The 25253-nt window shown below is 37.3% G+C and overlaps 2 protein-coding genes, 1 long non-coding RNA gene and 1 pseudogene across 4 annotated transcripts; 2 read left to right on the plus strand and 2 right to left on the minus strand.

The window, feature by feature from the left end:
* The first annotated feature begins 5268 nt into the window (after nucleotides 1–5268).
* On the plus strand, nucleotides 5269–10501 carry LOC126633899 (uncharacterized). The gene is made up of 4 exons (XM_050304431.1): nucleotides 5269–5611; nucleotides 5714–8047; nucleotides 9003–9202; nucleotides 10424–10501. Exons 1-4 carry the CDS (start codon nucleotides 5269–5271, stop codon nucleotides 10499–10501), a joined length of 2955 nt encoding a protein of 984 aa, XP_050160388.1.
* A 1693-nt stretch (nucleotides 10502–12194) lies between these two features.
* LOC126633900 (uncharacterized) lies at nucleotides 12195–13641 on the minus strand. Its single transcript, XM_050304432.1, has 3 exons — nucleotides 13351–13641; nucleotides 13159–13227; nucleotides 12195–13019 (listed from the first exon to the last, which is right to left on the minus strand). Exons 1-3 carry the CDS (start codon nucleotides 13639–13641, stop codon nucleotides 12195–12197), a joined length of 1185 nt encoding a protein of 394 aa, XP_050160389.1.
* Nucleotides 13642–14843: 1202 nt separating this feature from the next.
* LOC126633901 (uncharacterized) lies at nucleotides 14844–23487 on the minus strand (annotated as a pseudogene).
* LOC126634182 (uncharacterized) lies at nucleotides 18753–21038 on the plus strand. Of its 2 annotated transcripts, XR_007627241.1 has the most exons (5): nucleotides 18753–19165; nucleotides 19359–19606; nucleotides 19716–19836; nucleotides 19928–19986; nucleotides 20586–21038. It is a non-coding gene; the product is annotated as an uncharacterized LOC126634182 (long non-coding RNA). The 2 variants fall into 2 exon arrangements; XR_007627240.1 differs by lacking the exon at nucleotides 20586–21038 and having other exon boundaries at nucleotides 19928–20236.
* Nucleotides 23488–25253: the final 1766 nt, after the last annotated feature.

Raw genomic sequence — 25253 nt, forward strand, 5'->3', positions numbered from 1 at the left:
AGCAACCTAATGACTCAAAACTACCTAAAAACCACTTTCTGGGCAGTTTTGAGAACCTAACAAGAACTTGGACGAAGTTGGATAAAAACTTGAATAAAAACACTTAGAAACACAAATCAAAACACTTTCTAACTAATCTAAGACTTCAAAATAAAGGGGGATTTGTTTTGGACGAAAATTGAAAACAAAACAGAAACTTTAAAACAAAACAGATTGTAAAACGTTTTTGGATGAAAAGGATGGATAAAAGGCTAGTTAGGAGGTTCTTCTCCACACATGACACACTTGCAAACAAAATGATTTTCAGTTGTTCTTTCAATAAATTATGAAACTCAACACCCCAAGTTAATTAGATACGCTTAAATTAACCTTCAAGTTCTCCTTAAGTTAATGAATTGGATGGAAAAGCGCATACAACAATTCAAAGCATTCCTCAAAGGTTCCTTACGTGATGAGCACAATAAAGATACAATCAAGAATCATGAAGCACAATGAGAACTATAAGTGTTGACGAGGCATTCGTTACTATGATGAGCATGAAACTAGTGCCAAGAATTCATTCAACGCGATCGTTTTCAAGCGACCTTCACTACTTGTGATTATAAGATTGTAACTATTAGGTGAAACTCCCTCATAATCTAGCATCATATTCATGCATGAAAACTAAGCGTGCACTCTCAATCAACATACACAAATAAGTTATCAATCAAGTAGATGAACGAATTGAATCCGCAACTTATGAAATAACAACTGAATGTAATCAAATCATATTGCAAGCATGTACATGGTTTCAAATCACCCCCCAACTAAGGGGGTTTAGTTCCTCATTCTTGCAATACAAAGATACATAAAATTAGACATTAAAATCAAAGGAAAGAAAACACCTAAAATGCTCCAACTTGGAAAGCAAGTGCATCAATGGATCTCCCTTCCTCCTTGTTGCGGCATGAAGCTTGTGGACAGATTTTTGGGTGGATTTATGGTGTAGAATGGATGGGGAATGATATGGAGGGGTTTAGGGTGAGTGTGGAAGAGTGTTTGATGGTTGGAAGGTGGTGGAAAACTAGGCAAAGAGGGTGGAAGAAGGTGGAGTGGTTGTTATGTTTTCTAGGCACTAGAATGGTGTTTTTGGGGTGTTTTGCTTCCTAGGGTGTGTAAGGACGAATTTCTGTGATAAAATGATGAATATGGGGGATTGTTCTTTGGCCAAGGGGTGTAAACATGTATTTATAGGCCCCAAAAACCTTAGAAAATAAGGTTAGGTTAAGGATGAAATGCATGGCAATTTGTGTGTGTGGTGTGCAATGGTCCAAGGGTGAAAATGAAGTAATGATGCAAAGTGTGAAGGGTAAAATGGAGTGGTGTTGTAGCTAGGGAGCATGAATGATTGTGTACATTGCATAGAGATGGAAAGGGAGGTGAAATGTGTCAACAAATGGGTCAAAGGTGCAACAACATGTGTTGCACATGGCATTGGATTCCAAATGTGAATGATGGAGCATCAATTGGTGCATGTAATGGATGTAAAGGTTGTCTAAAATCTAATGGGTGAAGGGAACAAGAGGTATCAAGCAATTGAGTGAAATAATTAAATGAATTAAAGCATGAAATCAGAAATTATGTAGGGGACAAGAGTGATCAAGCATGGCATGGAATCCAAAGGGAATTCTATGTGGTTTGCATGGCAAGGAATGCAAGTTGGGGTGACAGATTTTTGGGCTGTTTTCTTCATCTTTTGGACCATAATTCTTCATATTCTTGGCCTCTTTAGTTCTCAAATTCGTCCATCCACTTGGCCCATGCATTTGCTATCCATTCCAAGCCCGAAACATGCTCCAAAGGCCTCGAAAATGCATCTTCTTGCATACTTTGTACTTAGAGTCTTTCACTTTGCATGTGGGCTTCTTTGCATGTGTATGAGTTGTCATTATTTATCCTTGCAATTACACACACACACTTGCACACACATATGCCCAAAACGTCCATCCTCATGCATGCAATCCATTTGAGCCCAATATTGATCCAACATGCACCAAAATGCACTTTTCTTGCCAAGGTTGTTATTAAGACCTACAAACAAAAGAAAATGGCTTTAAACACTAAAATAACTAAAGAAACACAACGTAAACGCACAAGAACAAGCCAATTAAGTCGCATAAATATGCTCCTATCAAATTCCCCCACACTTAGCTTTTGCTAGTCCTCGAGCAAAACAAAGAAATAAAACGAAACAAAACAAATAAAACACAACCTAAACCTTCCAACATTTGCCTCAGGGATTTCCAATGCACATGACATGTTAAAAATCATTATCCCCACAGATTTGAGTCATCTTTACACTTAAGCACATACTTAATCATAGTCACCACTTACTAGTTCACAATTAATCAATTAAAACAATGTTTTTGATGTAGTAACATGCCTTAGAGAATTCACTCAATTCCTTACAAGATATGCACTCAATTTTCACTCAGATTTTCCTACTACACACCCTATACTAGTTATATGTGAGAAGATTGATGTAGATATGAAAACGAATGCTCACATATAAGTATCACAAAGAAAGCAATTTCTGGAGTTAATAAGCATGTTTAGATATGATCTCATGAATGGAATGCTATTACTTAGACGCGAGAACCAGTGACACCATATGCTCATACCAAATTCAAACTCCACAAATTGAAACACATAACACTCAAGATTGAAGTCAAAGGTTGTAACGGGCTTGGGGTGTTGGCTAACAAATGAAGGATAGGGATAACAAACGTTCTTAAAGCAATAGCAAGAAAAGTAATGAAATGAAAACTTAGAATTCACTTAGATTGCAGTAATCAACTTTTAAACACGAAGGGAAGATTCAAGCAATATTTAGGGCCGAATTCAATGTTTTGGACCCTTTCTTCAATAAGCAACACTTTAAAACTCTTTTTCACATAATTTTCAACTCCTTTTCTCTTCACAGCTCTTCTTCTTTTCATTCTATTTTTCACGAATCTTTCTTTTCTACTCGTGCCTTATGAATGATTTTGGCATACACACACACAAGAATCACTTCCCCCACACTTGTTTTCTGCCATACATTAATCAAAAGGAATTCAATTTGACTCATACTTTACTATGCTTCAAGAACAAGGGTATGGATGGTCCTAAACTAGGCTAGGTAAGGATAATGTGGTTTAACAAAGAATGTAGGCTATCAAGGCTCAATGGGGTTAACTTAAACATATAACGATATGGGATACATGGCAGTTTGGCTTTGGTGGTGGTAACTACACAACTTCATCTTGAATATGTGTTATGCAAATCAATAGCATGCTTTGAATGAAATAGGCATGAGTTCTAGCATTTGGAACTAAATGATGAAACGCCTTCTAAGTAATAACCAAGCAAAGAATAATGAGATCATGCAACGACTTTAGAAAACAATAATGCACAGATTTTAACTCTCCAAATAAATATTTAGGCTCAATTCTCACAAGGTTGTAGCGTTAGTTTGAGTTCTTTCCTTCAAGCATGTTACAAAAAACTAATTTTTTTCTTTTATGATTACATGTGATTTCATAAGTTATAACCACAATCACGCATAAATAAAGAGTAAATCAAACTTTCATCCATGTTTATAACTCTCTTTAACAGTCATGCAATTACAAACTGAATCCTCATCATTGTGTTGGAAGGTACCCTAAGACACAAATAAGCGCACAAAAACAACTCTTTTTTTTTTTGGATTTTCAAAAACAATTTTTCAAATTTTTATGAATTTTTGGATTTTTATGTCAAAACACACTGAAACACTCCAAAACAGCTTAAAAAATACTTAAAACAACAAGGAACAACACTAGAAGTAATGGGTGATAAATTTCTACGAATTTCATGCAAAACAATGGTTACTCCCCCCACACTTAAATCAAACATTGTCCTCAATGTTTCAAGCATATACTCACACCAAAAACAAGCAAATAACAAACGACAAATAAACATGACAAATATGGCAAAGTAAAAACCAGACAGAGTAGAGTTTAAGAACGCAAATCTGGTTTTGGAGATAGTTGATCTTGTTGACTTTCCACAGCTTTGAACTTGAACTGGATTGGAATTGTACGGCGAAGCTTTGCTGTTCATTTCCACGAAGTTTAATGTTAAAATCCTTTGCATATTTGTTAATGTTTCAAAATAGAAAGTCATAACCAAAAATAATTAAACAAGTAATAAAATAGACAATCAAACAGAATAAATGGGTTGCCTCCCTTAAAGCGCTTGCTTTAACGTCTTCCAGCCGGACGATGAACACCTTCACTTCTCCTTGGAACCCACGGCATGCAGTGGGATCTCCTCCACAACATGCTCCACAAAGTTCTCGTAGTATGGCTTCAAGCGATGTCCATTCACCTTGAATTCTTGCCCGGTTCTCAAGCTCTTAATTTGGACTGCACCATGTACAAAAAGATTAGTAACAACAAACGGGCCAACCCATTTGGAACGTAACTTACAAGGGAATAGACGAAGGCGGGAGTTGAACAACAACACTTTCTGCCCAATTTCGAAAGTCTTGCCTCGAAGCATCTTATCATGGAATGCCGTGGTCTTCTCTTTGTAAATTCTAGCATTCTCATAAGCTTCATGCCTTATCTCATCAAGTTCACTCAATTGAAGCTTTCGATGAATTCCAGCTTGGTCCACATTCAAATTGAAGGTCTTGATGGCCCAATGAGCTCTATGTTCTAATTCCACGGGAAGATGGCAAGGCTTGCCATACACAAGTCGAAAAGGAGACATACCAATGGGGGTCTTGTAAGCCGTTCGATACGCCCATAGTGCATCATCCAGCCGTAAGCTCCAATCTTTTCTATTTGGCCCAACGGTCTTCTCCAAAATCTGTTTGATCTCACGATTAGATACCTCGGCTTGGCCATTGGTTTGGGGGTGGTAAGGTGTGGAAACCTTATGCGTCACATGATACTTCTTGAGTAATGCCCCAATGGTACGGTTGCAAAAATGAGACCCTCCATCACTGATTAGCACCCTAGGCATCCCAAATCTAGAAAAGATATTAGTTTTCACAAAATCTGCCACAACTTTAGAATCGTTAGTTCGAGTGGCTTTCGCTTCCACCCACTTTGAAACATAATCAACGGCAAGTAATATGTAGGTGAAACCAAAAGATGAAGGAAAAGGACCCATAAAATCGATACTCCAAACATCAAAGATTTCAACAACAAAGATGGGTACCTGCGGCATTTGATCTTTTTGGCTAATATTACCTATCCCATGGCTGCTCAAGGTAAAACCGAAGAGTTCGAGTTAAAGTCAAGTTTGCTCCACCACATTCCAAAGTTCCATGGGCTTTCCATGGAGGATCCGAACAAACATTTGAAGGAATTTGAAGTGGTGTGCTCAAGTATGACTCCGATTACCGTTGACGGAAGTATTTTAAAGATGAAGGCTTTTCCATTCTCTTTAATGGACAAAGCCAAGGATTGGTTATACGAGTTGGCTCCCGGTACAGTTACATCTTGGGAGAGTATGAAGAGGGCGTTTCTGGAGAAGTTTTTCCCAACTTCTCGTATCATTCTTCTTCGTAAAAAAATAAGTGGAATTCAGCAAAGCCAAGGTGAATCTTTTCCATCTTATTATGAACGATTTAAATCACTTGTTGCTTCTTGTCCACAGCATCAGATGAAGGAGGAGTTACTTCTTCAATACTTTTACGAAGGTCTTTTACCACTTGAACGGCAAATGTTGGATGCTTCCGCGGGAGGAGCTCTAGTGGATAAGACACCTAGGGATGCCAAAACTCTCATTGCGAATCGAGCACTCAATGCACAACAATATGAAGGTGTTGGGCAAAGAGACACCCCACGGCCACATCATGTCAATGAGGTAAGTTCTATTTCTGAGTTACAATCCCAAATGGCTAACCTTACGTCTATGTTATCGCAGTTGGTTGAAGGCCCCAAAACGCAAGGAACTACAATCTGTGGTGTATGCTCCATTCAAGGACACCAATCTGATCAATGCCCTCAATTAATTGAGAATGGAGGATGGGAATCGGCCAATGCTGTGGGTTATGGGAATCAAAACCAACCAAGGAATGATCCTTTCTCCAATACATACAACCCGGGATGGCGTGACCACCCCAATTTCAGATGGAGAGATGCACCACAATATGGCCAACAAAGTGGATTCCGACAACCCCCGGGTTTCTTTCCAAGGCCAATGGAACCACAACCACCTCCTCAGGCACAATCTTCCCAAACCAACCCAGGTACGTCTATGAATGATGATAAAACATATCAGTTACTAACCACCATGGCGCAGGGAATGCAGAACCAAGCAAAGGAGGTTAATGAGCTGAAGAAGCAAATGGGACAAATGGCCGAATTTTTGGGGCAATTCCGTGAAAATGGTAAGTTACCAAGCACTACGGTGGTCAATCCAAAGGGTGGCTTCGAATCTGCAAAGGCTATCACATTACGAAGTGGAAAAGAGGTGAGAAACAAGGAAGATGAGAAGATACAACTCAAGGAAGATGAGAACACCTACCCCACGGCAAGGGTACCATCACCCATGCCGCAGCCATCTAAGACATCCCATCCGTCCACCTCAGGTAAGAATGTTCCAAATGTTGTGATTTCGAACACTAATCTGCCCAATGTTCCTTTCCCTCGTAGATTTGCACAATCGAAGAAAGAAGAAAGCGAAAAGGACATTTTGGATACCTTTCGAAAAGTCCAAGTGAACATTCCTTTACTTGATGCTATTAAGCAAGTGCCCAGGTACGCAAAGTTTTTAAAAGAATTATGCACAACTAGGAAAAGAATTTCAAACAAAGAAGTTGTGAAGGTAAGTGAAAATGTATCTGCGGTTTTGCAACGGAAGTTACCTCCAAAGTGTAAGGATCCAGGGAGCTTTACTATCCCATGCGTAATTGGAAACACTAGATTTGAAAAATGCATGTTAGATTTAGGTGCTTCTATTAATGTTATGCCATATTCCATTTATGCATCAATGAACCTTGGTGAGTTAAAACAAGATGGCGTGATAATTCAATTGGCCGATCGTTCTAACGCTTATCCCAAGGGAGTCCTTGAGGATGTTTTAGTGCAGGTCAATCATCTTATCTTTCCTGCAGATTTTTATGTCTTAGAAATGGAGGATTCAAGCCATGCTCCATCATTGCCAATCTTGCTAGGCCGACCATTCATGAAAACAGCGAGAACAAAAATAGATGTGTTTATGGGAACATTAACCATGGAGTTTGATGGAGACATTATTCGTTTTAATCTTTCTGAAACCATTAAATATCCAATGGAGGACCATTCTTGTTTCGCTATTGACATTGTTGATTCTTTGGCACAGGTACATTTGGATCGAATGAACGACGATGCACTTGAAATAGCCTTAGTACACGGCATAGGAGCAAGAAACAAGTGTGGGGGAATCCAAGCAACCCACGGCATGGAATCTGACCATATTGCCGTGCCCCCTTGTGGTGAAGTGTTTGAAATGGTCGCGGCCCTCGAGTCATTGACATCACATTCTGGTAAGTCTTCACTCTCAATTTTAGATTCGGTTTTGGCTAACAAGTTACTTCCATCCATTGTGCAGCCACCTACACTTGAGTTGAAGCCATTACCTAGTCACTTGAAGTATGTTTTCTTGGGAGAAGATCAAACACTACCCGTCATCATATCTAGCTCACTCACGGCCCAAGAAGAAGACAAGTTGATAAGGGTGTTAAAGGAGCACAAATCTGCCATTGGATGGACCTTGGCGGATATCAAAGGCATTAGTCCCACCACGTGCATGCATCGCATCCTTTTGGAGGAGGGAGCTAAGCCATCTCGGGAGGCTCAACGTCGCCTTAATCCACCCATGTTGGAAGTAGTAAAGAAGGAGGTTATAAAATTGCTTGACTGTGGTGTTATATACCCTATTTCTGATAGTCGTTGGGTGTCTCCCGTGCAGGTTGTTCCAAAGAAGTCCGGGATCACGGTGGTGAAGAATGAAGAACAAGAGCTTGTCTCGTGTGGTGACCGGTTGGCGTGTTTGTATTGATTACAGGAAGTTAAATGCCATGACAAGGAAAGATCACTTTCCGTTGCCATTCCTGGATCAAATGTTAGAAAGGTTAGCCGGTTATAAATTTTATTGCTTTCTTGATGGATATTCCGGATATAACCAAATTGTGATAGCTCCGGAGGACCAAGAAAAGACAACGTTCACGTGCCCCTTTGGCACCTTTGCATACAGGCGCATGCCATTTGGTTTGTGCAATGCCCCTGCGACATTTCAACGATGCATGGTGAGTATCTTTTCTGATTATGTGGAGAAAATTATTGAGATATTCATGGATGATTTCAGCGTGTTTGGTAATTCATTCGATCATTGCTTGAGTAATCTGACCTTAATTTTGAAACGTTGTGTTGAAACGAATCTTGTGCTTAATTGGGAAAAATGTCACTTCATGGTTAAGCAAGGTATTGTTCTAGGACATATTATTTCTGAAGAAGGCATTGAAGTGGATAAATCTAAGGTAGACCTTGTTCGTCACTTACCCTCTCCAACTTCGGTTAGAGAGGTTCGTTCGTTTCTTGGTCACGCAGGTTTTTATAGGCGTTTCATAAAGGATTTCTCCAAGATTTCACAACCACTATGCCGATTGCTTCAAAAAGAGGTGGCTTTCGAGTTTGATGATGCATGCTCCATGGCATTCAAGCAATTAAAAGAAGCTCTTACTTCGGCTCCCATTATCACACCTCCAGATTGGAGCCTTCCATTTGAGTTGATGTGCGATGCTTCGGATTATGCGATTGGTGCTGTTTTGGGGCAACGAAAGAACAAACAACCTCATGTTATTTATTATGCCTCTAGGACACTAAATGATGCTCAATTAAATTACTCCACCACTGAAAAAGAATTACTTGCTGTGGTATTTGCATTAGATAAGTTCCGATCATACTTACTTGGTACTAAAGTTATTATTTTTACTGATCATGCAGCTCTCAAGTATTTACTCACAAAAAAGGAGGCCAAGCCTAGACTAATTCGATGGATGTTGCTTCTACAAGAGTTTGACATTGAGATTCGGGATAAGAAGGGCGTGGAGAATGTGGTGGCTGACCACCTAAGTCGAATGGTGCATGAGGAAGCATCGCCAATTTCTGAAACCTTCCCCGATGAGCAACTAATGTCTATCCAGGTAAGTGAGCCTTGGTACGCGGATTTGGTGAATTATTTGGTGACTAAACAAGTTCCTAGCACCCTAAACAAATTCCAACGTGATAAACTTAAAAAGGATGCTAGATTTTATGTTTGGGATGACCCATACTTGTGGAAATATTGTTCAGATCAGGTTATAAGATGAAGTAATGATGCAAAGTGTGAAGGGTAAAATGGAGTGGTGTTGTAGCTAGGGAGCATGAATGATTGTGTACATTGCATAGAGATGGAAAGGGAGGTGAAATGTGTCAACAAATGGGTCAAAGGTGCAACAACATGTGTTGCACATGGCATTGGATTCCAAATGTGAATGATGGAGCATCAATTGGTGCATGTAATGGATGTAAAGGTTGTCTAAAATCTAATGGGTGAAGGGAACAAGAGGTATCAAGCAATTGAGTGAAATAATTAAATGAATTAAAGCATGAAATCAGAAATTATGTAGGGGACAAGAGTGATCAAGCATGGCATGGAATCCAAAGGGAATTCTATGTGGTTTGCATGGCAAGGAATGCAAGTTGGGGTGACAGATTTTTGGGCTGTTTTCTTCATCTTTTGGACCATAATTCTTCATATTCTTGGCCTCTTTAGTTCTCAAATTCGTCCATCCACTTGGCCCATGCATTTGCTATCCATTCCAAGCCCGAAACATGCTCCAAAGGCCTCGAAAATGCATCTTCTTGCATACTTTGTACTTAGAGTCTTTCACTTTGCATGTGGGCTTCTTTGCATGTGTATGAGTTGTCATTATTTATCCTTGCAATTACACACACACACTTGCACACACATATGCCCAAAACGTCCATCCTCATGCATGCAATCCATTTGAGCCCAATATTGATCCAACATGCACCAAAATGCACTTTTCTTGCCAAGGTTGTTATTAAGACCTACAAACAAAAGAAAATGGCTTTAAACACTAAAATAACTAAAGAAACACAACGTAAACGCACAAGAACAAGCCAATTAAGTCGCATAAATATGCTCCTATCATTTATCGATTCCTCGACTAAGCGTCTGTTCAACCATCCGAGATTGCTCATCAAGCCGTTTTCGAAGAAATGACCTTGTTGGTGGATCAAATCCTTCGCCACCATCATCGTCGCAATCCTCTATTATCCCTTCATTGAGGACACAGGTGTTCCTATCGGGGATTTTGAGATTGCAAAACTGACCGCCGAGATTAACTTCCCTTTCTCAGCGAGTTGCGCTTGTGGACTCAGGTGTCACGGTGCTGACGGGATTCTGCGCTTGTGGCACACTGTGTCCTATGTTCTGAGTTGGTAAATTGGTTGTCGACTTTCCCATAGCTGTTTTCTTTTTTACCGATTGTGATTCAATTGGCATGAACTTCGTAGTTTAGCACTGGGTCCCACTGGGCGTGCCAAAATGTTGACCCTAAAAACTACCAAGCCTACGTGGCGCGCAGGCCGAGTAATCTATAAGCTAACTACGTCATTCGGTGAATGCGGGGCGTGCCAACTCGTCGGTCGAGCTCGGCCGAGGAGTAAATTTGTTGATGTTGCGTTGGGCGCGCAGCTGACTTCTGCGTCTTGCTATTGCGACCAAGGAAGGAACACGTCTCGGCCTCTTGGGTTCTCAAACCTAAAGACAAGGTTACTATTCTTATGAAGTTCACGAATCGCCGTCGTCAGATTCGGTCACCGTGATGTTATTCGTAAGAGTAAACTCACGCCGAATTGACACCAAAGTGTAAGGGCACAAATACTCAAAGCGAATATAAGTCTTTATAGTGAACGTGGTTCGGCCGTCTGAATGCCGAACTCTGAATCCCACTTGAGAGTATCCAATCATAAAACAACTCGGCAAGCAATGCGCCGAGCTTAGTAAATTGTAACACCTCACTTCGCCGAGAAGGCTAATGAGATGACCTCAATCAATAAGGATTCAGAAATCCTTCTCGACCGAGACTTGGATAAGTAACCAACCGTCCTCACCACAGTGCTGTTGATGCCAACGGAAGATACTGCGAGATCGGCCGATTCTACGACGACAGAGCTATCTATGCCGACTTAAGGTGTCACCGGTTGCTTTCACAGTGCTGTTGATGCCAACGGAAGATGTGTCAGCAAAAAGAGAAAATAAAAATCTCAAGTTGTTGAGAGAGTTTGCGCAGGGCAGTTGTGTGTTGAATTGGAGGGGCTTTAAATGATGCACAGCCTCTTCTATTTATAGCAACGGATCCCCCAAGGTCGAGTTAAAACCCTATTCGGACTAGGACTTCTTCTCCTGGTCAAACACTGACTCGACCAATCCTACTTTCATTATGACTGTGAACCTAGTCCTTTATTGATCCGGATTCGCTTTCGTATTATTAATCCTGCCGAAACTCCTTATTGAGGATGATTCTATACTCAGCCCAAACTATTATTTTGGGCCTAAACACATATATAACTTAATCAGCTAAAAGACCAACGCAGCCGCGAAACTTTTTCTCGATCTATGGCATTCCATCAAACACGTTTGCGAACGCTAAGCAACTTGACATCGTCAATGACGGGGACGCACAGAGACCCAGAGTGGTCGGCGGCCATGGTGTAAAACGTGCTATAGAACATGATCCTGGTGCGTGGCCCCACGGCGGTGAAAAGGAACCTCGCTTGAACCCACCTCTGCGTTTGGACTGGTACGGTACTTTGAGGATGTCTTTGCCGGCAAACGCCTCGACGACAAGGGAGCCTTCGCAAGCATTGTTGGAGTCAGGGCCGGTCCTGAGTTTTTGGGTGCCCGGTGCGAAAGCTCAAAATGTGCCCTTTTTTTATTACGAAAACATATGTTTAAAAAAAATATATTTAACGAGGGCTGGAACCCAGTCGAAGCTGGGGGGCTAGGCCCTCACGCCCAAATTATATTACTTGAGAAAATATACAACGGGGGGGACATAATACCTAAACCCCGACAATAAAAAATACAATCATATACAACCATTCCTAGCAAAGCTCCTTGAAATTTCAACCTTTAAGAAATTGTCTTCTAGCATTTTTTGAAGCAAAATCATCAATCATATCATCATACTCCAAGTCTTCAATCTCATCCTTTTCAATGCATAAGATTGCTAATCCATTTAGCCTATCTTGAGTCATAGTGGTCCGCAAGTAAGATTTTAATAATTTCAATTTTGAAAAACTTCTTTCTGCAGATGCCACGGTCACAGGTACAGTCAACAGTACACGATAAGCAATCATGACATTAGGACACATGTCAGTTTCTTTTACAAAGTTTGCTATTTCCATGGATGTCCAAGGGTTATTAGAGAGAAATGCTTCTTCAGGTAACATCATTTGCAACACCTGTAATTCGGAACATAAGTCGGCTCCATCTACATCCATGGTATTTCCATGTTTCAAATGTGCTTCAAGATTCATACAATTTTCTTTTAGCTGTTGATCATCCAATGAAATTAACTTCGGTGCATCAAACAAGAAGCCAAAAATAGATTCAAAAGCCTTTAACTGTTCAAATCTATTTTTCAGTTGAGAAAGAGCAATATCCACTATAACAAGAAAATAATCTGTTCTAAATGATTCTTCAGCAGACTGTTGTTCCCTCTCATTACCATCAACTTCATCATGATGTCTTTTTCTAGGTCTATGACGTTTAGTTTGAAAAACAGGTTCAATTTCCGAATCAAGTGCAATTTCTTTAGCATCACGCATGGCAGAAGCAAAACCAGTTTCTCTGTAGTTTTCAAAAAAGATAACAAGTGCTTCCAGTGCCTTTACAGCAACATGAAGACGCATGTCTTCAGATTGTAATTTTTTGCTCACCATGTTAATCTTCAACAAAATGTCATACCAAATAACCAAACTTAATACAAAATCAAAAGGAAAGTTCTCCTGATGCTAAACATCCGGCATCCCTACTCAATTGGGGATTCTCAGTAATTTCCACCAACATAAACAAAGCATTTCTAACCTGGGCTACTTGAGATTTAATTGCTTTAACACTTTCAATGTGACTTTCCCATCTAGTAGTTGACAATGACTTCAAAGTTAACCCATCAATATGTTCAAGCAAAATATTCCAACGCTTTGTAGAGTTGGAAAACACCGTATATATGCATTGGCATGCTCCAAAAAAAGATTTTGCTTTAACACATGAACTTGCCATATCACAAACTACTAAATTAAGACAATGAGAACCACATGGCATATAAAAGGCTCTGGGATTTATCTCTAGCAATCTTTTCTGGACACCTTGGTGTTTCCCTTTCATGTTAGATCCATTATCATAACCTTGTCCCCTCACATTGTCAATATCAAGATCAAGAGACTTTAGGACATCTTGCAACTCATTAAAAAGTCCTTGTCCTGATGTATTTTCCACGCTTAAAAACTCCATGAAATACTCCCTTATATGTATTGACCTACTTGACAAGTCAACACATCTCAAAGCCATGTCTTTTAGGAAAAAACTCCAGGAAATTTTTGTTATATCATATGTAGGTAATTTTTGCAAACAAATTATCGAAGCCATGTCTTTTAGGAAACAACTCTCTGGTAATATGAAAAGGAAAAAAAAAGCAAAGGATAACGAAATTGCCGAAAGTTTAAGAGGATCTCTTAATAAATTTTTCTCTACAAAGAATGAGTCGGTTGAAAATTTGAGAGAAAATGATGTTAGTGAAGAGTCACAAAATGTTGTTGGGGAGTCTCATGATCATGAAATTGGTGGTTATGATGGTGGTGATTTAGAAGAAAATGTTGGTGATGAGTCTCAAGACCATAAAAATGGTAGTGATTTAGAGGAAAATGTTGGTGATGGGTCTCAAGATCATGAAAATGGTGGTGATATAGATTTAAATGTTGATGATGATCATGTTGGTGTAGAGGAAAATATTGAATCTCCCGAACCTACATTCCATTTAAACATTTATGATCCAAGAATTTGGGATGGTCTTAATGCAGAAATGAGAGCCTTACTTGTAGAAAAGGGACCAATTCGAGAAACTAATCTCACTTATCCTAAGGACAAACTCTCTAGAAAATTTTCCTCACACTACTATTATCGAAAATTACCAACGGGTGAAATTTATGATAGGAAATGGCTCGTGTACTCAAAAGAGTTGGATAAAATCTTTTGCTTTTGTTGTAAATTGTTTAAAACAATTACCTCAAAAAGTGAATTAGCAAAAGATGGAATTAGTGATTGGAGACATCTTGGTGTGAAGCTTGATCAACATGAAAAGAGTAAAGAGCATCTCACTAATTCGAGAACTTGGGTTGAGTTGAAAAGTAGATTGACAAAAAATCAGACAATTGACAAAGAATTTCAAATGCGAATCAAGAAAGAGACAAATCATTGGAAACAAGTGATGCTTAGAATTATTGCTGTTGTGAAATGTTTAGCCATACGTAATATAGCATTTCGTGGAACAAATGAAAGACCTTATAAGGACTCTAATGGCAACTTCTTAGGTTTACTTGAAATGATTGCGGAGTTTGATCCAATAATGCAAGAGCATTTTCGACTCATTGAGAATAAAGAGATTCATCACCACTATTTGAGCCATAAAATCCAAAATGAGTTGATAGCTACTTTAGCTTCAAAAGTCAAAACCGCAATTATTAAAAAAGTAAAAGAAGCCAAATTTTTTTCTGTCATTCTTGATTGTACTCCTGATGCAAGTCATGTGGAACAGATGACTTTAAATCTATATCACCACCATTTTCATGATCTTGAGACCCATCACCAACATTTTCCTCTAAATCACTACCATTTTTATGGTCTTGAGACTCATCACCAACATTTTCTTCTAAATCACCACCATCATAACCACCAATTTCATGATCATGAGACTCCCCAACAACATTTTGTGACTCTTCACTAACATCATTTTCTCTCAAATTTTCAACCGACTCATTCTTTGTAGAGAAAAATTTATTAAGAGATCCTCTTAAACTTTCGGCAATTTCGTTATCCTTTGCTTTTTTTTTCCTTTTCATATTACCAGAGAGTTGTTTCCTAAAAGACATGGCTTCGATAATTTGTTTGCAAAAATTACCTACATATGATATAACAAAAATTTCCTGGAGTTGTTTCCTAAAAGACATGGCTTTGAGATGTGTTGACTTGTCAAGTAGGTCAATACATATAAGGGAGTATTTCATGGAGTTTTTAAGCGTGGAAAATACATCAGGACAAGGACTTTTTAATGAGTTGCAAGATGTCCTAAAGTCTCTTGATCTTGATATTGACAATGTGAGGGGACAAGGTTATGATAATGGATCTAACATGAAAGGGAAACACCAAGGTGTCCAGAAAAGATTGCTAGAGATAAATCCCAGAGCCTTTTATATGCCATGTGGTTCTCATTGTCTTAATTTAGTAGTTTGTGATATGGCAAGTTCATGTGTTAAAGCAAAATCTTTTTTTGGAGCATGCCAATGCATATATACGGTGTTTTCCAACTCTACAAAGCGTTGGAATATTTTGCTTGAACATATTGATGGGTTAACTTTGAAGTCATTGTCAACTACTAGATGGGAAAGTCACATTGAAAGTGTTAAAGCAATTAAATCTCAAGTAGCCCAGGTTAGAAATGCTTTGTTTACGTTGGTGGAAATTACTGAGAATCCCCAATTGAGTAGGGATGCCGGATGTTTAGCATCAGGAGAACTTTCCAGTTTTGATTTTGTATTAAGTTTGGTTATTTGGTATGACATTTTGTTGAAGATTAACATGGTGAGCAAAAAATTACAATCTGAAGACATGCGTCTTCATGTTGCTGTAAAGGCACTGGAAGCACTTGTTATCTTTTTTGAAAACTACAGAGAAACTGGTTTTGCTTCTGCCATACGTGATGCTAAAGAAATTGCACTTGATTCGGAAATTGAACCTGTTTTTCAAACTAAACGTCATAGACCTAGAAAAAGACATCATGATGAAGTTGATGGTAATGAGAGGGAACAACAGTCTGCTGAAGAATCATTTAGAATAGATTATTTTCTTGTTATAGTGGATATTGCTCTTTCTCAACTGAAAAATAGATTTGAACAGTTAAAGGCTTTTGAATCTATTTTTGGCTTCTTGTTTGATGCACCGAAGTTAATTTCATTGGATGATCAACAGCTAAAAGAAAATTGTATGAATCTTGAAGCACATTTGAAACATGGAAATACCATGGATGTAGATGGAGCCGACTTATGTTCCGAATTACAGGTGTTGCAAATGATGTTACCTGAAGAAGCATTTCTCTCTAATAACCCTTGGACATCCATGGAAATAGCAAACTTTGTAAAAGAAACTGACATGTGTCCTAATGTCATGATTGCTTATCGTGTACTGTTGATTGTACCTGTGACCGTGGCATCTGCAGAAAGAAGTTTTTCAAAATTGAAATTATTAAAATCTTACTTGCGGACCACTATGACTCAAGATAGGTTAAATGGATTAGCAATCTTATGCATTGAAAAGGATGAGATTGAAGACTTGGAGTATGATGATATAATTGATGATTTTGCTTCAAAAAATGCTAGAAGACAATTTCTTAAAGGTTGAAATTTCAAGGAGCTTTGCTAGGAATGGTTGTATATGATTGTATTTTTTATTGTCGGGGTTTAGGTATTATGTCCCCCTCGTTGTATATTTTCTCAAGTAATATAATTTGGGCGTGAGGGCCTAGCCCCCCAGCTTCGACTGGGTTCCAGCCCTCGTTAAATATATTTTTTTTAAACATATGTTTTCGTAATAAAAAAAGGGCACATTTTGAGCTTTCGCACCGGGCACCCAAAAACTCAGGACCGGCCCTGTCTTCTATGTGGGGTGGGATTAGGACTCCCCATGATGTGTTGGGAAACACATAGGGCCCTTCTTCAAAGTTTCCATTTTTCAACAAGTTGGCTGCAAAAATAATAATAGGACAAAAACGATAAGCATTTTTTTTTGGGTAAAGAAAAATGACAACGTTAAAAGAAAGATGTTTGTAACATATAGGTTACATTGTTATTATGTGTCTTACCAGATTCACGTACAATTTACTTGAATTACAAGTTAGCACTATCTCGAGATGAAAGTAAAATGATAATGTGATTAGTAATATATTAATATGTAATGAAATATTCTTAAATTCGGGTATATGATATTTAAAACAAAAATAATTTAAATCTTACAAGTTATGTTATTAGATTATCATTTAGAATTATCTTTGAAGCTGTGAAAAATTCAATTAACAACTTTTTGAATTAGGCGAGACCCATGTGAAATTCACTCATGTCATGTAAGAGAGTTGGAAGAACAAAGCTTGGGTTTTATGGGAAAGTAATTAATTTGAAATGGGTTTTGATTGCTGACTAAAAATGTATGGCTTTTGCATGCAGAATCACAATCAACTCATCACTTACCAAGAGCAATAAAAACACAAAAAATAAATAAATAAATAAATAAAAAATAAAAAAACCCCCCAACTTTTTCCCTCTAGTACGTTTAGGAGAAGCCAAGAGCTTCAAAGCAACAGAATCAATAAGTGGGCCACAAGCAGCATCTTCCTCCACACCAGGGTTATGGATTACAAGCTTGATCTCATCAAAATCTGCATTAAAACCCCATGCATACGAATCCCATCCATTGCTGCTGTACATTGTCTGGATTGGCATTATTCCCCGGTGTCTTTTCTCAAGGTTGGGATGATGGACACGTTCAGCGTCTCCTCCTGTGCGCACGTCCGAGCGGCGCTGAACGTGATGGAGTAGAACCCGCCTTTCTTGACCTTCAACTTCTGCTTGATCGAGGCTTCATTGCCGAGCCTGACTGCGAAACCACCCTCGGGGACGACCAGCAGCATGTCGCCTTGTTTTTGACCTGATTTTATGTACTCGACGAAGTCTGAGATTTCCCAGTTGGGAATTGCATGAGGGTTTGTCACTACTGTGCCCTTGAGTTCTGATTGCTTTGGACCGTACTCGAAGTTGCCGTTGGGTAATAAGCCTGAGAAATGAATAGAGTTATTTTCAATAACATGTAAATTCACTCACAAATCTTGCCGCTATGACCGCTAACTGACATGACAATATTTAATTTGTTGTTGTCACATACAACATCAATTGATGTCTAAGCTCAAACAAATTATTTAACGATGCTATAGTAATATTATTTGTACCGAATTTATGGATATCATATGGAACTGCATAAGAAATTACAAGAGAAGTATCCATGACATAATATGAAAAGAAAAGGACCACCGAAAGCTAGCTAAAAAGTTTAAATAGTATATATGATATTACGTAAGATGGTGTTTACCTTGTTCTTAAGATTAAAGCATGCCCTTGATGTCACGATCACATCATATATTGTGTCGATCGATCATACGATGTGATGGTAATTCAGTTAGATTCTGAGCCCTATGGTAATGCTCTTAAACCCTTGTAACTTGAGTTAGGTGACAAAATTGGGGACGTTACTTGGTTTTGGACTCTTTGTATACTTCCAAATATTGTTACCGTCATCAGACTAACCAAATTATATATATACTAAAAGAGAAAACAACTGAAACACTGTTCAGAAGCACAGTGTTCTTCCATTTTTGCCCTTCTTGATTTTCTGTTATTTCATGTATGCCCCTGATATCCACGCGTCCTTTGCTTCTATGAGATGTCGACGCGTTGCATGGTTTCAGAAGTTCTCGAGCCTTCCTTTTTTGATTTCGATTTCGATCTCTGCCTCACAAAAGCTCTTCGTGCTCTGATGGCTCTCCGATCTCCAGTTCTCTTTTCTCTCTCTCTCTCTCTCTCTCCCTTTCTTGCTAAAAATCATGATTAGCAACCTGAAGCAAAAAACTCAATTTCTCTTGCACGAAATCAATTTTCTTCCCATCACCGATTTTGACTGCATGCACACCTATCAAGCCCTATAATCCAACCAAACTCACTCCCTTCAAGCCCGTTTCTGCTCTTCCACTCGCTGCCCAGAAAATCAAGTTCTCAAGGTTCGATGTTTCATCAATTTCCTCCCCCTCAAAGATTATTTTGGTCTTTCGTGCATACTGATTTTTTATTTCTATTAATTTTGGTTGTGTGATTAGTGATTTTTGTTCTTAATTTTACTAAAAATTTTGAGTTTTTCTTTCTGTCGTTTCTATGGTTTTTCGTTCTGCATATTTCAATTACTCTCTCTTGCAGCGGAACCATCGCGACCACTAGGGGCCACTACCGCGTTAAATTACGGGCTTCAATCATTTTCTAAAACCTTCTGTACTCATGGTAAGTTATTCTAGGTTTTATTCCATATTCAGGTCATCCCCAATTTCAAAAGTTTAGGGAATTGGTTCATTTCCGTGTTGCATGTTTAACATTCTTCTGTGTGATGCTGAGTTGAGGCTATACAAACTGGAATCGTTGAAGGTTGGGTTGAATTTGGCCAAATTTAGGTGAGAACTGTTAAAATCTAATCCTAATTTTCTATAAAATTTCATGTATGTTTATTATTTGTTTCCAACAGCAGGTAATCAGGAGTTTTATTTGATCTTCTCTATGCAGAACCAGAAAGACTTTTTCAAGTATTAAATGTTAGGGTTTCAGTCGCCAAAGTCTGGCGACTTGATTCAGGTCGAACGCCGCCGAGTCGGACACCTCTGTTACGATGTAAAGTGAATCATAGGTAAGTTGATGCTTAATTTTTACAGTATTTTCGAGTTGTTTTTGCCAGTTTGTTTTATATTTTTAACCCGTTTAGCACCCTTTTGCCTCAGAGCTCGGTTGCTGGATGGAGTTGCTCAGTTCACGCATAACAAGGTCGATTTGGATTCAGGTTGCCTCCAAATTTTCTTGCTTTTTACCATTCTCTGCTTCGAATTACTAAATCACTTCATTTTTTTTGGAAATTTTATTAGTGGTGGAGTTAATTACTAAGATAAAGTTGTGGGCTTTGTCTTTGTGTTTATTTTGGATTGGAGATTCCCTTCTTCCCATTCCTCTGTAAGCCCCTTTTTACTTCATTGTCACTATTGTGCTGCTCAATATTCAGTCAATGAAGAATGTAATTAGTTTAGCTCCCCTGATTTTCTTCTTTAATTTATCTTTTGTTTGTTTTAATTGGATAATCTCACGAAGTGAACAAGAAGGAACTGACAACTGGGATTTTTTAGCAAGTAATAATTCTTATTTCCTTACAATGTTTTAGTTTTAGTTTACCTACTTCCCTTCAAATATGACCTTACAGAATTCACAATTCTATTCTCAATATAACGTTATGTGCTGAAAATAGAATTCCCAAATCTGATATCATTCTCATTCTAATTGCAGAGGTATTCATTAATCAATGTTTCATCTTAATAGTAAACATTTTAAATTTCATTGTATTTAATTGCATGTCTAAAAGAGCTTTTATTCCTTTGGGCAAGGATTTAGATCAGAAGCCTGAGAACAGCTTACCAAAAGATATTCATGCCTGCTGATGAAAATTTCAGGGGTTTTGAAGAACGTTTTTCTAAGGAAAATTTATGAATTAGGTGTGTGCTTGATCCGAAGAGGTCTCAAAACATTGCAATTCTTTCTTATTGCATTTAGTCCAATTTGGAAAGTAAGTTGTGATTCTGTAACGATGTGTTAAAGGGCCATTTGTTGAGTTCATCAATTGAATTTCGTTGTTATGTATTTCCGTACTTTGGTATAAATTACAATTGATAATTAAGGATTAAATGTCATGAGGTTCCTTTTGTTTAAGATAGACAAGTAAGAAGGAATTGAAGAAGTGGGTTTGGGTTAGTATGAAAACTGAAACAGAATTGTACTTGCTGTTGTTGCAGGGAAATGAAACATAATTGTACCTTCTGCAAAATTATCGAGTGGTAGCAATTTGCAGATTCCCTAATCAATTGAATTGTTTCCAATTTTATCTATCTTCCTGTAATTTTTTGAAAAAAATGGTGTTTTGTTGCAAAAAGCAGGGCTATGCTCCAATCTATTTCGAAGTTTCCTTGCTTTGTCTTCGAATTAAGGTATTTTGTTATTAATTTGATTGCATTGTATTTCTTGATTTGAATGAAATGGATGCATCTGGTCCTGCAATTAAACATGAATTCCATGGAGTCAAGTAAACTTAATCACAATTGATAATTTTGATTAATTTTTTTTAAGTTTTGACTGATTAGGACCGTTTCAATAGACCTATTGCAAGTGCTAGAGATACTTGGTTTGATGTGCTTGAACGCTACTCCAACGACTACGAAACACTCAAGTAACATTTACAAATTTCTTCTAATTTCGCAATTTCCATGAATATTTCACACCTTTTGTTATGTCTTCTTAATTTCTATTATCATCGCGTTACTCGCAAACATTGTGAATTCTGTGTTTTTCCGCATTCAATTACTAAAAATGATTTTCATCCGTTAAAAAATATAGAAAAAAAAGATTTGTCTATTGGGTCCAAAAAAGGCCAAGTTGACAGTACTAACACTAATTTGCAAGAAAATTTAGTTCAAACTATTTTTTTAGATGCATTTAACATGGTACGCTTCTATCATTAGTCCCCGCTGGTTTGCAGAATGAGCTGGAAGAGTGTTGCAAATTTTGTTGGGAAACTTGCTACTATAGTTTTCAGAATGGTTATGTCACATACTCTGCTATTCTTCCTGTCAAAAGGAGGAAGGTTTGCATCTTTTACTCAAATAGATGACTTCTAAATTTTGTCTTTACAAGAGGCTTTATTAATAGTGACTTTAGACCACAAGAGGAAGTCTTGATACAACGCTGTTCAAGTTGGGTTACTGGTGAACGCCTAAGCTTTTTTACTTTAATGGACATCAATGCTTTTTGGGTCGTTAATGTTTGTTTTCCGTCCATTTTCCTTGCTGCTTTTGTATTTAGGATTTTAAGCTCAATCGTGAAATTGAGTGTAGGCCTTTTTTATTGTACATAAGTTCTTAACGTGGAGTCAATACAAATCTTCCCTGTACATATTCTACTGTTTAAGTAATGAGCAAAACTATTCTCAATATTTCCAACTATCATTTATCAATTTTAACGTTTTTAAAGCCAGCAGCGAAGCGCGAGTATTCTTGCTTGTTAACACTATAAATGTATTAGTGCAACTTGGGAATAGGATGAAACGATAGTGCTGCCAGCCATGCAAACTGGATATATATACAGCTCCCACCAGGTCACCGACTAGATTCTCAAACTCATGTGCAAAAAGATAGTCTAGCGGGGCCTTCCCATTATACAAATATACAAATTATCTGTTATTGATACTTTAGAAAAATATCATGTATAATTTAGTCAAAATAAATATATGAAGGATAAATTGCATTTGGGTAACTTTTTGTAGTGTTAATTTTAGTTGTACGATATATTTACATTAAAGAGTGTGGAGTTTGGGCTAAAATTAGGTTTATTAAAATAATTTGATATTGAACTAGTCATTTAAGATTATTTACATATAAAAAAAATATCATTAAATCATAATACTAAGTAGGCAGCAGAAGAAATTTGTTGAAAATGATGATTCATAAACTAATTAAGCAGCTAGCTAAAAAAATTTGTTGGAGGACGAAAGAAAATCCTAAAAAACTTAGGAAAAAAATTCATTATTGCAAGAATAGACAAGTAAGAAATCAATGAAAACAACCTCTTCATTGAGTTAAAAAGGGTCTGAACTCATTGTGAGAAGTTTTTGGATATATGAAATACAAGGTGGTACACTGCATAATATAATATAACTGAATGACATGATTTTAAAATATATTTAGCAATTTTTTCACTTTTATTATTACATGTAGTGTCTCAGCTTGTGTTCTGTTACACTGAAAAATTTCTCACTCGTTGCATAGGAACTAAACTAACAAGACTTCAATATTTATGACAACCCTCCTACCTAGGAGCTGTAAGAAAATATGAACTTGAAAGGCTACATAGTAATATTGTTAGGTATTTGAGAATAGTGATTACATAAAGTAAAACAACTTATTTTCCAGCAAGAGTGACTTGAAATTGATGATAATCTAAGTACTAGAAATGAATTCTCTCGGACAGAGTAGTGTATATATATACGTATGAGAAATTTTCAAATACTCCTCATTAAAATTAACAAACTGCACCTTCCTAAAACTCTCTCATAATTCAGTTCAATTATCGAAACTGTCTATAAATACAGGAGATAAAAACAGCATAAACAGCAGATGAGATCAGCTTACCATCTGTTAAAAATTATAAGTTGACGTGGAAATTAGCTGCACATAGCAGAAGCAGCAGCACTGTGAGTTTGCTATTCATCGTGGCCCTCAGAGTCTTAATGCGTGAGAGAGGAAAGGGTTGGAAGGGTTTGAGTTGAGATCGTAGGGAGTGAGCAGTAGCAGTGGGCTATATACTGCTGGTTGCTAAGAAAAAGTCATTCAGTTTGTAGTAAACCACATGAATGCCATTATCGGAAAGTTTGGAAGTATCCTTTGGCTACTCACCACCTTCCTCGAAACTTGAAAAACATGCATATATTACGAAACTGTTGCTTAATTTGGTCCATATTTGGAAAACCCACTGCCAAGGCAATCTTCACAAAAAATTAAAAATTAAAAAATCAAACGTCACATCTACACACGCAAACAAGATCTTCTTAATTATCTCTCTATTGTTACTATATAATAATAGAATAATATTAGAGAGAACAAAATTTTAAACTAAATGATTTGTTACCAATGAGAAATAAACACCTTAATGCTTGCATTCTCCTTTTGGAGGAATGAGCTCATACTCCCACCAACAAATAACAAATCTTCACTGTAGAAACATCATAATCGGAATTGTTTAATAATTAATTTCTATTTGAGTACCATTGTTACAAAAAAATTCATTCAAATTAGAGATCGTTTAGTTATCCAAATATATCAAATAAATCAACATTTATCATGAATATGCAACTTGGTACTTACACCGTTGATATTTTTTGAAACATTTGGATGACTAAATGGCTTCCGATTCCAATGATTTTTGTTCGTAAGGATGATCTTCAAATGAAGATTAAGAGATTGGATGGTTCTGATTTTAATTACAATGGAGATCCGTTATTTACAAGTGGGGGAATGAGCTCATTCCCCTAAGAGAGGAACTCAAGTATTATTCATAATAATATTACTATTTTTGTGATTGATTGGTTGGGTTAGGTTAAAAAACAATACTTGCATTTTCTCTTGGGGATGAATTCATTTTTTACTTGCAAATAACATATCTTTACTGTAAAAATTTTATAATCGTTTAAGTTCAATTTTTTAATCTATCCTTGAAAATCATTCTTACAAAAAAACATTCAAATCAAACATCGTTCAATCATTCAAATGTACCAAATAAATAAACAGTTCACACTAATACGTTACTTCATACCTAACAGTCTATAGTTTTATTGTGTTTACGATCAACTGCAATTTCGACAGTGAGCTAGGATTAGAATCCGAACTTTGCTACCTTTGAATGTAACAAAAAAAGCAAACATAACTTTGTTTCCATTTTTCTCTTTGCAACATCATTCTGAAGGTAAGACGTAAGCCAACTTGGTCCATCTTCCAACCAGATGCAAGTTTCAGTACAGTTCATATGAAATCTAAGCCACATTGTGTGTTATCCGATCAGGGGTACAGAATTCAAGAGTACTGAAATAAATTTATGGTTTAATACATAAGAACCGAATTTTGAACAATTTTTGTAAGTGGTGGATTACTCTAATAACCCTGCCTTCTCTCTGCTTTGTGTAGATTAATGTAAATCATGTAATAAAAATAAAGAAAAAAGTTCGAACGGTTTTATTTTAACCCCTTTCAAACATCTTATTCGAAAACAAGCAGCAATATAGTTTAATATTTGAACTAGTACACTATTGTGGGGTTTAAAAGATAATAGTAATTAAATTCTTTGAGTGTAACAATAGATATTGGCCTGGCAATGTTAATTCCATTTATAACCTCGAAGAATATATATAGGAATTTCTTGGTGTTTTTAAACATCTTACACGTACTCTTAAATCTTTGATAAAAACTGCTAATTATTTTCCAAGAATTCAATAAAGTTTTAGAAAATACCGATCCTTAG

This window comes from Malus sylvestris, chromosome 9, assembly GCF_916048215.2.
Source record: "Malus sylvestris chromosome 9, drMalSylv7.2, whole genome shotgun sequence".
NCBI classification, from domain to species: domain Eukaryota; kingdom Viridiplantae; phylum Streptophyta; class Magnoliopsida; order Rosales; family Rosaceae; genus Malus; species Malus sylvestris.